Genomic DNA, 14033 nt, shown 5'->3' with positions numbered 1-14033 from the left:
TGTCCCACACAGTGAAGTGTAGGTTTATGGGGGAGTGCTTTGTGGGCTTGGTGTTTTAAATGTCACAAGTTTAGTACATCGTATGAAAACATTTCACCCAGCTTTTTCTATTCTTCCCTGTGACCCCATGGCAGGTGAAAAAGCCCACTTATGCCTGGAGATTGAGGCACTTCCTGCCAGACAGGAGGCCTCATTACGTCCTCTCACCCCTGCTCCCTCAGAGCACAGGGCTTCCAGTAACATTTTTATTCTAAAGTTAGTAAAGAGTCACTAAATTTTGTTTTACAGAAGGCTAAAAAACTGTTGTGTATAGCATAATGTAGTATGTCATTCAGTGCTGTTGTGTGTGCTTGTCCCTATATTCTAATGTATAATTTAAATTTATTCTCAGATTTGCCTGTTTTGTGTGTCCTGCCCACTTCTTTACTGAAAGGATTTGAGCTGGTTAGCCAACATTCATGAATACAAAAAGAGTGAGGTAGTGAAGGGAGTCTTGGTGAAGGCAGGGAAGTAATAAAGCCAGGGGTTAGCTTAAATGCACAAAAGTACATACCATAGAATCTTGTATGCTTTTTAAAGATGGGCTGTAAATTTTTGGCCCTCAGCTTTAGAACCACCAGGATAGAAGAGATTTAGATAGGATGCCATCATTTATGTTTCAGGTCAGTGAATTACATTACTGTGGCATTTACAATTAGAATATATACACAGTGCTGTGTGATGAACTGTTCCTCAGGTATGACAGAGCTGTAAAAATGTAAAAGTATCTGAGAGCTGTTCAGGTTATTTATGACTAAATTTTAATTTATCAGGTTAGCACAGAAGGTTTGATTGTTGGTTTTGTTTATTTGGATTTTATTTTCAATTCTAAATTCTGAGACAATTTAAATTGGTAAGAATATGACTTTTTTCCAAATTAAAGTTCACACCAAGGTTAGTGAATTGGAAAAAAATTTTGTTTATTTTCCTCTGGGCAAGTTAGTGATAATTTCTTGGAACAATTTTATGAGACATATTAAAATAATGTGTTTTTCTGTACTTAGCTATTCCTAGCAGCTGTGTACTTAATTCAACCAGATTATTCATTTCTTACTGCCAAAATGATTATGCCTTATTTTACTCTGTGTGTATAATTACAAACAATTTTTTTCATTTCTCTCTGAATGAAGGCTGTTGAGTGTGTCAGAAGCTTTATAGAACCAAATAATATTTTCCAAAAATAAAATCCATCATGTCAGTATCTGTACTATTCATTGGCTTATGAATTCACAGATATAATTAGAATAGTTTTAGAATGTAAAGAGTAAATAGAGCTATTATAAAGATTTAGGGGTTATCATGATTGTTTTTGCTAGATATCACTATCCTTAGCTTCTCAGTGACAGTGTTCCTTATTAAGTGTAAGCTGATTTCCTTGATAAAACCTGATATTTTGGGTTATGTGTTTAGAGTCAAAAGTAACCTCAGTTCAAAAAAATCTATGGTAGAAAATAAAATAATAAAAACAGGTAATATGTGTAGATAATAAAATCAATGCAGTAATTAAGTAAATGGTAATATCTTTTAAGTATATAATTTATGTCAGATCTTTGTATTTGAAAAATCAATTTGGATATAATTGATATCTTAGTAGTTATAAAATAAAACTTATCCTATTGGGCAGTTCTAGAAATTTTAAATTATGGATAAGATATAAATAATCAGTAATTTTTATTCTCATGAGATAGGTAATTGAAGATTATAATTCTGTCATCAAATTAATTAAATTTATTGGAATAAAATAGTACATTGTTCCTTTTACTTTATATACATGTAACGGTTATATTATTAACATTAGAAAATATAAGAACAAATTTTTTATTATGAATAATAAAACAGACTATCATGAAATAATTGGTAGCACTTATTAATAAGATCTTTACCTTCTCCTCACAGATCAGAGATTCTAAACTGCCTGTATATAAAGACTTCTGTAAAAATCTACCATTCCCTACGTATTTTCCTGACGGAGATGAAGAGGAGCTGCCAGAGGACTTGTATGATGAAAATGTGTGTCAGCCCTGTGCACCTTCCATTGCATTTGCCTGACCTCACTTGGCGCAGCAGAACCTCGCGTGTCCCGTGAGCTTTGATGAGCCAGAACAGTAGTAGAGCCAGGAACTGCATTTCCCTTTCTCAGTCACAATACCACACTTGTCATCTCTGTCAAGGGCATAAATGCATCATTTGTTTCCCAACTGGGTTATGTTTAAAAAAAAATTACATTAAACAAATCAGGTAGATTGGATTTACCAAATTTGGATGGACTGGAAGTTTGCATATTAGCAACAACTTGGTAATTTGTGAGCTTCATTTTCTTTTTTACTACATGGTCTCAAGTTACCTTAATATGTTTATAAATTTCTTTTATTAAAGATTGGTCTGTCTTCTGTGAAGGGGATTGTGAAACAGTGGCAAACCATATGAGGACTTGTGGGGCAACCTCTTCAGATAAACCATTTCCTAAATTCATTTCTATCACTCTACATTTTCAAGCCCTAAAGAGGGAAAGGAAGTGATGTGTATATAACTATATGTCATAGTTAAAGGCCTGACAAAGAGGAGACAATAAAATCATAAATTACAGATTGTATTTACACTTCTCTTAGGTGGAGTAGTTATTTTTTAGTTTGGTCACTCAACTGTAAGATAAGTGTAATCATTTTTCCTTGATGCCTTTCAAAGAGGATTTAAAATGGCCTAGGATTGTACATAAATCTATTAATCACCTATTACTGAAAAATGTTAATGGCCCCTGGGTTTCTCTTCATTCTATGAAATTAAAATGTTTTTACTCTAAATGGGTACTTATGACAAATAATTAAGTTAAACAATGAAAGTATAAGCAGCCCTCACTTAACTACCGGATTTTCTCTGGACCAGATTCCTGAGGACCTACAGAATCCAACTTTTTATTCCAGATATTTCCTGAGATTTGATTCATATGATCACCCAACAGTGTTAGAGTTCCATGTGATTATCTGGTAACTAATGGATTTGTTATTAAAAGGTCAAACCGTGTTTTCCTTCCCATATCAGAATCCTCTCTGATTTAAATCCAGATAAACCACATCTTTTTTAAAGTTTTCATTTATACTTCATCTGATTGTGTTAAAGATTTTTGGCAATTGACTGGAAATCATGCAATAAAATAGTAAAGTAAGAGAAAAAGTAGAGGATACTGTAAATTAGTAGGTTAGGGTGGGGAGGGATAGTGCCTATACAGTACAAAAAGGCGAAGGTGGGGAGGGACAGTACATATACAGGACAGAAAGGTGAGGGTGCGGAGGGACAGTGCCTATACAGAACAGAAAGGTGGGAGTGGGGAGGGACAGTGCCTATACAGGACAGAAAGTACGCTTGTGATACTTGGCTTGGTGCTGAGCTCCCTGGATCCCAAAGTAAAACAATTGATCTTCTACATATCTCAGTCATGAGTTCTTCAAGAGGACTTGTTTTAAACTGGAGTAAGACTTGGACACACCATTTTTTATTAAAAACAAAAATAACTTACCAAACTAGAAATTCCTGAACTTGATAAAAGATCTCTCAAGCAAACATCCTATCAAGGGTAAAGATACTAAATGCATTCTTGTCAGAGATGAAACAAGGATACCCTTTTCTACCTCTTCAGCAATGTTCTCAGAAGTCCCAACCAGTACAATAAGATAAGAAAAACTAATGATGTAAATATTGGGAAGTGAAAAAATTTCATTGTAAGAGATAGCTAGAAGATCAAAGATAATCAACTGACAAGCTGTCAGAACCAATGAAGACAGCTCAAAAAGGTGACTGAATATAAGATTAAAATGCAAACATAATACTGAGAAGTTTTATAGAGGAATATCAATCCTATTCATTTAAAATCACAGCAATTTTTAGAAAGTTTACCTAGAAAAAGGGTCTAACAGAAAATGTAGGGTCTTATTGAAGAAGGTAAAACATGAATTATGGAGAGGAATATCATGATTATGGATGGAAACAATATGGTAAAGAACTTAATCCATTTTTTAAATCTCAACAGGACTTACATAGAACTATTCCAATTGATTATAAAATTGATATGAATGTGTAAATTCAAGAATAACCAACTTGCAAAGTTACCCACTAGTTAAGTATGCCCCATGATGTGCCTAGGGCTTATACTTACTTAACTTTGAAATTCAGAATACTGTCTGACTTAATACTACTCTTTTAATTAGCTGCATTTGATCAAAAGATGATAGTGAATTTGTGGATGGCATTAAGTTTGCTGATAAAACAGCGGGAAGCAGCTGTTTACCTTGCAAGACAAATGAACAGCTATTGCTGGGAGAACATAAAATCTAGAATAAAGTACTTGCAGAACTGGAGAGAAAGGAATCAGCATCAGTAGGTATCCAGTTGGCAAAAGGAGAGCAAGGAGCAGGACAGCCGCCATTTGTGCAGGACACACTGTTCTCAAGAAGACAGGGACCCAGTCCACTCAAGAACCTGACCCAGAACCACCTTTTATCTCGAGTCTGCAAGTGGTCTGTGGATCTGCACTGGGTTTGATGGAGAAAATTTCTGATCACCTTTTAGGATCATGAGTATGAACCCTGCCTTCAGGGAACAGGACATCCACACCCCCTTCACCACCCCCACTGCCAGCACTTTGATCGGTTACCTAAGAGGATCTGGGCCCTGTTCCTGCAAACTTAGTCAGTGGCCCAAAAGAAGAGACTCCAGTTGTGTTCTACTGAACCAGGTGGAAAAGGAGGACACCTCTATAGTTATGGAATACATAAGCCAAAGTCTGAGCAAAGCATGATTTGCTAGAAGCCTTGGGTCACTATTTCTGGCTATAGTGCCTATCAATTGTTAAGCTCAAAAACACTGAAACTGCCAGCTGTGGATAAGGAGTACATGGTCTGGTCCCTAGCCTGTTCACCCGTTTGCAGGCAGTACCAGCGGCCCATTCGGGAGCACTGTTGGCCCCTGAACAGATGTGGTGGGCAGTCAGTTCTCATCAGTGGGGCCCTCTGTCCTGCTTTGGGCTTGAACTTGACTTACTGTTTTAGATTTTATCTTGAAATGGGGAACCTTTTAGTAACTAAACTTCATTCAAATTAGATATTTGTTCCAGACTTGGTTGGTACTAGCTATTAGTTATTAAGTTGATTACTGAGCCTTGTATAAATTCTGTAGGTCTCAGGAAGGCCAACTGGTCAAGGCATACCTGCTTTAAAAGTCACACTAGGTATCGACTGTCCTTGCCAGGACTCCCACCTTCCCACTGGGGCAGCTGAAGCTGAAATGCTGATGGTGAGTCCTGCCTCCCAGCGGGTCCTGGCATGGGATGAAAATCGGATGATGCCAAGCTGTCACAAACTAAAATGCCAATGAAAGCATTTGTCACCCATGACAGATGTATGGATATAGTTTGCAAGGAGATGAAATATTTCAGAGTCAATAGATTGTGCTTTTTGTTATCTTTAATGTGGGACACACACCTGCTTTTCGCTTTCCACAAGGGGTGGAATACAAGGATGTCTCTTACAACTTATTCCCAAAGCTAAGTTGTGAATGGAACCTGACTGTCTCAGGATATGTGATGAAATATATACACAACTGTGGGGTTTTCCTTTTTTAATGTAAAGACTGTTAACACACACACATATTCACAAGTTAAAGCAGCCATTCAGGGTTCCTGATACTGCAGGATAAATTCCACCAGTCTGTGGGGGGATGCGGTTTACCTTCAGCCACTCCACTCACTTTGTTTTAGTAAACAAAAGAACCCCTCTTTAAGGAAAAATGTGTCAGAATGAGAGTTCTCCTGTTTGCAGCAAAAGTGGACCCTGATGCTTACACTGCCCACAGATGCTGGCTGTGAGACAGTGAGAACCCTCCTCAGGAGTACAGTGCCCAGGCGGCGGGCGGCAGACCCGCTGTCCTGGCCTTGGGACATGCCCTCGTGTGAACACCTTTAAACGGCTGTGTTGCTCCTCTCAGAGTGGAAAGAGACTGTCATGGCCCCTTATGGCTCTGTGCTCTTCAAGTAGGCCAGTCCGCCTGCAGTGTAGTGGCCCACGGCGGCTTTGCGGTTCACGTCTCCGTGGCTGCTTTCTCGGTACCATTGCTCTGAGAATGCCCAGGACGGCCTGTGTTGCCTACTTTGTACCTACTCTGGAAGTCCTCCCTGCTTGCAGGAGGAATGGCCGGGCGAGTGGACGTAACCTGCCTGTCTTGTTCCTATGAATAATTCGCTGGTAGAGCACCATAGCTGCTCAGAGCAGTTTTGCTGCTCTGCTGGCCAACAGAGCATTTTACAGATGGGCAGAAGGAGGCTGCTGAGCTGTAGGGCACCCTTGGGAAACACCTTCAGGAGCTTCACGATTATGTCATCGCTTCATGGCTATGCGCCTCCTGTCTAGGAAGCAGTTCTTTACGTGAGAGTTTACTTAACCAATGGTGGACAAAGTTTCTACTGCTTTCAGGAATTCCCTACTGCTTCAGACTCCAGTTTTGCTGCTTCACCTGCTCTAGGGCCTCACTGGCCAGCTTCCAGCTGTACTTCCTACCAGACCAGGTTGGGCCTTCGGCCCAGGAATGACCGGCCTCGCAAAGCGCGCCTTATAAGACAAACGATGACCGCCACCCAGACGCTGCCTGGCTGTTGCCTAGGACTCCCTGAAATGAGAGGCCCATTAAAGTGCCACGTGCCCGGGGAAGCAGCCAGAGTCCTGGGCGTGCGTGTTTGCCCGCCGCATTTCATGATTTGCTTTTCTGATTTTGAATGTGTCCAAGGAACAGCTGTCCATGGCTCACATTACTTTTAATTCTCTTGAAATTAATGAGTGGACTGTCAAGTCAGACGGGCCAAATCAGTCTCAGCAAGTGCATCCCACACCTTCACAGAAGCAGGGAGGTGTTTCGGCTCAGCTGGCCAAAGAATCTCCTCCGCAGGGAGGTGCCCCACTGTTCCTGCCGACGTTCGACTGGAAGCTGGAAGGGGCAGCTGTGATCTAGATTGTCCTAGAGCAGACTTTATATGAGCACCGAGTATGTGTTAGGGCCTTTAGGAAATTTGTTGCATTTAAAGTAAAAGGATGAGAGATCCATCAAGTTCTGGCACCACTGAATTTGCGTCCCCTGAGAAGGAGCTGAGCACTCCATCTCAGTCCTGACGGAGAGGCAGGATGGCCATGTTGTTGGGACTGCGTCAGAATGCACAATAATAAACGCTCTCTTGGGCACCCACCGTAAATGTCCTTACCTAAAAGGGAGTGTTTACGTGGCGAGGCCCGACGGCACCAGAGCTGTGCCAGGTCCTGCTAGCTGCAGAGACAGTGAACAGCACTTCCACCCAGGGCCGCCTGCTGGTGCTTGGGAGCAGGGTCCTCGGCCCTCTGCAGGCAGAGCTTTACAAGCTGCTAATAATAGTCAGCCTGCTGCTGCTGAAATATCACTGTAAACAGCAGAGCTGAGGTGATGGTATCCACCGATGAAACAGCTATTTAGGAAAACGTGAATCAAAACTGAGGAAGTAGGCAAAGAAAAAAAGACCTGATAAAAAATAAAGTAAACAAGGGAAAGATCTCTGTTCTTAAACCTATATACTTTTTCTCCCTGTAAAATTAGAACAGGAAGTGTCTCTTCCCTGCTTGTGCGTGCGGGAATCTAGCCACTAACCGTAAGGACACCTCTGCCATTTAATGATCTAACTGCTAGACGCCACATCCCATAAAGAGAGAGGTTTCAGGTTTAAAGTTCTGTGGCCCAGAAGCCACGGAGCTTCCAGGCTGTGGAGGCACAAAACAGGACCCGAGAGGGGTCGTGTCAGGCATGGGCGCTTCTCACAGGGTTTGCAGAGGCAGGCCTCACATCACCCAACTGCTCCTCAACACTGTCTGCTCATTAGACCCCCTCAGTGAGCTTTTAAACCCCAGTTCAGGTTTCTTGGACTCTAGGGGCTGGGACCCAAACCTTTGCATTCTTTGAAGCTCCCTGGGTAATACCGAGTCACAATCAAGGTCCGAACCACTAGCCTAAAACATGATGTACAGGCAGCCAAGTCGTCTGTGGTACCCAGGCCAGCTATTTGGGAACCTTCCTGATGTATTTCAAATTGGAGAAAATTTTATAAAAATGTAATATTAGTATTCACTATGTAAGAACTTGTTCACCATGTAAGAACTTGTTCGTTATGCTTCAGAAGATTGGAGACTGTTGAGAATTAGGCTTGGGGTTGATTAATGATTGTGCATTGAGTCCCCTATACAGAATTTTATTGTTGTTAACAACCATTGATCAATAAATATGAGAGATGCCCTCTCAAAAAAAAAATGTAATATTAGTAATGTTTTGTATGTGTATAGTACTTTATATTTTAAGGTGTTTTTATGTTCTTATGAGAGTACCCTCCTGAGAAACTAAACAGATGTCACCTACCATCAGTCCCATGTGGTGACGGAAAATAAGCAGGATGAGACATGTAGGCTTGTTTAGGGTCTCACCAGACAAGCGACTGGCAGAGCTTGTACTAAAAGCAGGGCCCCTGATTTTCTGTACCCCTTTACACAGCCTGAGGTTGATGTCTATCTTTGAGGAGCACCATAAAATATTGATATATTTAGAGTGAGTCCTCTATTATGAACTGTGATTTACACTCATATGCAAATATGCATTTAATTGTTTAGGTCACTTCATAAATGTGTTACCTTAGTATCTCAACTCAATGATAAAATCAAAAGTGAAATAAGCTGTCAATCTTAGCTTATCTGAAGTTTTCAGTTGTTATTGTCCAAATGTGCTATTTCATTATTTTGCTTATCCTGGCTCTACAATAAGTATCACAGATTTAATCCATTGGCTTAGTTTCTTCTCTTTTCTTGGCTCAGAGCTCCAGAATCATCCAGGGGAGCTGGCGTGGAGATGAGACCCTCAGGGACAGGTGAGGTCATGCCAGAAGATCCCTAAGGGCTGGCTGGGCCTGTGAACTCTCCCTCTAGGCCTCAGCACCCTGTCCTGCGACCTGAAGGGAACAGATTGCGTGGCATTTACTGAACACCATCCAAGTGTCAGACGTCTTAAACGGTTATAACTCCAGGGGGGTAATATGCTCCCAGCCTGGGGCAAATTATCTTTGAAGCCAAAATCAGTCAAAGGGAGAGATTAAGTGGGAGAAACCCATTTATTGTTTATAAGCAGTCGTCCACTTCTGTTCGCCCATGTCTCTCACAACCTGGCTGCAAAAAAGGGTTGCCACCCAACCTGGCTCCCTCCACCCTTGTAATCCCCTACTGATATGGAGATGGGCTACTTCTCTCCACCCCTTGGAAATACCTACTGATATGGAGATGCACTAAGGCCAGGCAAGAGATACTGGAAATATTGCAGTTTTACCCACAATGGTCTTCACCTAATCCTCTGCTTTTTCAACAGAGGTAATCGTCATCATCTCTACTTTGTAGACAATGAAATGGAGACTGAGAGATTAGGTAACATTTCCAAGTCAAATATCTAGTGATCAGCTGAGCTAGGACAAGAAATAAAAGTCACCTCTGGACTCCAAGCCACACATCCCTGGCAGAGCCCCGGTGTCCAGCCTCCCAAATTGCCTAGACATTCTTATGGATATTGAATAAGCCCTTTCTTCAGCTGCCATCATCCTTGCTACACTACAGACATGGTTTAGACAACTTCTGAGAGGCAGTTTCTCCCACATAGGGTAGGAGTGGATGTGAGGGCTTGCGTGTGGGGTGTGTTACCAAAAACTGAGCATGCCCCTCCTTTTCCCACCTGAGTGGCATTGCTCTCTTGGCAGGACTAGCCTTGCTGTCCTCCAAAAGGGCAAGGGTTTGCCGGTGGTGAGCTGCTGGCAGGGACAGCAAGGATGTAGGGATGAAAGCGTGTGCCCTTTCACTCCAGGCTGCAGGTCAAGACGACATGCTATCCTCTCAGCCAGGTCCAAAATTACTGTTTTGACCTAAGCAAGGGGCTTAAGCCTGACTAATGGATATTGATTAGACCTGAAAATAGTTTCATGCAGCGAAATAAAATAAGGCTTAAAAAGAATTCCCAAGGCTTCCGAGTATCAAAAAGGTCATAACAGCTAAAGCTGCTGACCCAACTTTAAAAAAAAAATAAGCATTGATTCAAAATTTAATTGAATACAGGCTCTTGCAGCTTTTTAAGGACAATGTCCCAGTTTTCTCTCCATCTCATGAGGTGATAATGTGGACAGGACAGATAGGCCCCTCTCTCAGCCCCTCAGCCCTTCATGGATGGGTAGGCTTAGGAAGAATGCCCATGGATGTCTCACACCCCTTATTTATTTGACAAGTTAGGTTCATCTACATTATCAAGCACAAAAGTTCAACAATCTAGCAGACTTTAGGAAATCTTCTGGGAATCTTTTTCTTTCACTATCAGGCACAAAAGTACTAAACTTTTTAGGATCACAGTGATCCGCAGGCCTAGAGATCCCACCATTTTTAATGTGCTGTTTCTGTGTGGAGTTATTTGGCCACATTAGGAGTTATCTTTGTTACCACCTGGGCTTTTGTTTTGTTGAGTCTCAATTGAGCCAGGAGGAGTTTCCTGTCTTCACTTACACAGACATTCAGAGAACCCACTGAGTAAATAAAAAGTAGGAAAAAACTATTATGGATCAATCGCCCAGTCTGATTTTTTTTATTGAAATATAACTGACATTCAGTATCCTGTTAGTTCCAGGTGTATACCATGGTGACTTAATACTTTTATGCGTTACAAAATGATCCCCATGACGAGTCTAGTTATCACCTATCATCATAAAATGTTATAATATTATTGACTATATTTCTTATGCTATATATTATATCTCCAAGACTTATTTATTTCATAATCGGAAGTCTGTACCTCTTGATCACCTTCACCTATTCTGCCCTTTGGTAACCAAAGTTTATATTCTATATCTATGAATCTGTTTCTGTTTTATTTGTTCTTGTTTTTAGATTCCATATGTAAGTGAAATAATTTGGTATTTGTCTTTGCTGATTTATTTCACTTAGCATAATACCTGCTAGGTCCATCCTTGTTGTCACAAATAGCAAGATTTCATTCTTTTTATGGCTAAGTAATACTCCATTGTTTATATATATGTACCATATTTTTATCCATGAATGGTCACCAATGGGCAGTTAGATTTCTTCCATATTTTGCCTGTTGTAAATAATGAACAATAAACATATGGGTGCATATATTCTTTGAGTTGGTGTTTTCCTTTCTTTGGATAAATACCCAGAAGAAGAATTGCTGGACGATGTGACAGTTGTACTTTTAATTTTTTGAGGAACCTCCCTCCATACTGCTTTCCGTAGTGGCTGTACAAATTTATATTCCCACCAACAGTGCACAAGGGTTGCCTTTCTCCACATCCTCACCGACACTTATTTTTTTGTCTTCTTGATACTAGACATTCTGACTGGTGTGAGATGACACCTCATTGTGGTTTTGATTTGCATTTCCTGGATAGGTAGTGAGGTTGAACATCTTTTCATGTGCTGTTGCCATCTGAATATCTTCTGTGGAAAAATGTCTATTCAAATTATCTGTCCATTTTAATTGTTTTTTGGGGTGTTTTTTAAAAAATATTAAGTTGTGTAAGATCTTCATATATTTTGGTTATTAACCCCTTATAGGGTATATGATTTGAAAATATTTTGTCTCATTCAGTAAGTTCCTTTTTCATTTTGTTGATGATGTCCTTTGCTATGCAAAATCTTCTTAGTTTGATGTAATGCCACTTGTTTATTTTAGCTTGCCTGAGGAGACTGGTCCAAAAAAATATTGCTAAAACCAACATCCAAGAGTTTACTGCCTTTTTCTTCTAGGAGTTTTATGTTTTCAGGTCTTCTGACCTAACAAAATTTCTGCTGAAAAACCAACTGATAGTCTTATGGGATTTCCCTTATATGTGACTATTTTTCTCTTGCTTCCTAAAGAGTTAAAGCTTCTCTCTTTAACTTTTGATGTTTTAATTATAATGTGTTTTGGTGTGTTGGGTTCATCTTGTTTGGGTTCCTCTATGCTTTTAGGACCCTTATGTCTGTTTCCCCAGGTTGGGAAGTTTTCAGCCATTATTTCTTCAAATAAATTTTCTGCCTCTTTCTCTTTCTTTTCCTTCTGGGACCCCTATAATTAAATGTTAGTATGCTTGATGTTGTCCCAGAGGTCCCTTAAATTAGTTTCATTTTTTAAAATTATTTTTTATTTTTTGTTGTTCAGTTTGGGTAATTTCCACTGTTCTGTCTTCCAGACTGACGATCTGTTCTTCCGCATCCTCTGATCTGCTGTTGATTCCATCTAGTATATTTTTCATTTCAGCTATTGTATTCTTCAGCTCCGATGGGAGCTTTTGTATATTTTTTAACTCTTGAAGTTCTTGCAGTACTCATCCATTCTCCTCCCAAGTTTGATGCGCATCTTATGACCATTACTTTGAACTCTTTATCAGGTAAGTTACTTATCTCCATTTCATTAGAGATTTTTCCTGGGGTTTTTATCTTGTTATTTTGTTTGGAAGCTATTCCTTCATCTCCTCGTTTTGTTTGACTTTCTGTGTTTGCTTCTTTGAATTAGGCTGAACAGCTTCATCTCTTGGTCTTAAAGGAGTGGCCTGTGTAGGAGCGTCCCCTGTGTAGATTGCATATGCCTGATGGCTTTGGCAGGCTAACTGGAGCTGAATAAATGTGGGCCAGGCAGTGGGGTGTACCATGCCAGAGCTGCCTTGGCAGAATGGCTGGATCAAGCACAAGCCAGGGAATCGTGAAGGGTACTGTGCTGAGTCCACCCTGGCAGGATGGCTGGAGCTGGAGCAGGCACAGGCCAGGGGTTGGGGTGGAGGTTCCCAGAGCACCATGCAGTGGCTGCCTTGGTGGGACAGCTAGGTCAGGCACAGGCCAGAGAGGCCCCAGGATGTGTGATTCTGGGACCACCTAGACAGGACAGCTGAAGCTCGGGCAGGCATGAGGGTGGACACCTTGGGACAGTTGGAGTTAGTGTGGGTCAGGGGCCTGAGGCACCAGGGTGGTCCCAGAAGACCAGCTGCAGTGTCTGGACTCTGCTCCCACCCTGTGCTGTCAAGGTAGAGGGGAAATGAAAACACCCCTGGTGCCTCCAACTTAGATTTTCAGCAGTTCCTTTCACATTTGGAGGTCTCTCTAGTGTTAGTAAATGGATTTCCCCACTTGCAGTCTAGTTGCCCTTTAGACTACTGGTTTTCTTTTTCATTTTGCTGAACCCCAGGGTGGGAAGGTCTGCTGGCATGCCTCACAGTGACATCCTCCCTTATGGCAGGTCTCGGTGTTGGGGGTGGGGTGCCAGTTCGCACCACCCTCTGTGGTCTCTCTAACCCTCCTTGTGCAGAAGCTGTTCGCTCAGCCCTCGGATCATCAGGAGGAGCTGTGTGCAGGTGTAGACCTGTTGTGGAGATCTGGGAAGAGATGGGTGCAGGGATTTCCTGTCTTGGACTGCTCTCCTCACCCAGTTTGATTTTAAAGGACATGAAGGAAAGGAATAATAAGATTTTTTAAATGTAAAAATAGTTTATTTTGTATTATAAAAGTAATACTTGTTTATTGTGTAAATTTAGATAAGAAAATCCACCTTGCAAAGTTGCTAAGACTGTTGACATCTTCTATACCTTCCTTGACTGTGTATGTGTATATTTTTATAATAAATAGGATTATACACTGTGCATGCTGTTTCATAGTCTTTTTCTTCCAGTTGATCATATATCTTTTAGCATCAAAGTTTAGTTTTGGGTTGGTTTTTAGTTTTTTTTTCAGTGGGAACAATGCTGTGGTGAAGATCTTTATAGCTAAATGTTTGTGATCGTTATTAACTGTTTTCTTAAATAATTTACTGGAAGTGAAATAAATGGATCAAAGGATACATAATACTAAATTTCCCCTAAGAAAGATTGTATCAAGTTAAGTATGTTCAAAATCTCTTCTATTAATACAAAGATATCTGCCCCCCACTTC

General features: G+C 40.8%; 1 protein-coding gene across 1 annotated transcript in view; it reads left to right on the top strand.

Annotated features, from left to right (window-relative positions):
• MRPL3 (mitochondrial ribosomal protein L3) overlaps positions 1–2638 on the top strand; it is a 66945-nt gene extending 64307 nt beyond the window's left edge. Inside the window, exon 10 of the mRNA XM_036894764.2 lies at positions 1936–2638. Within this exon, the coding sequence (XP_036750659.2) occupies positions 1936–2088 (153 nt within the window). The 3' untranslated portion in view covers positions 2089–2638. The remainder of the gene's footprint in view (positions 1–1935) is intronic.
• The last annotated feature ends 11395 nt before the right edge of the window (positions 2639–14033 follow it).

Source organism: Manis pentadactyla, chromosome 14 (assembly GCF_030020395.1).
Source record: "Manis pentadactyla isolate mManPen7 chromosome 14, mManPen7.hap1, whole genome shotgun sequence".
In the NCBI taxonomy this organism is placed as follows: Eukaryota; Metazoa; Chordata; class Mammalia; order Pholidota; family Manidae; genus Manis; species Manis pentadactyla.
This window is presented reverse-complemented; position numbering and strand designations above follow the sequence as displayed.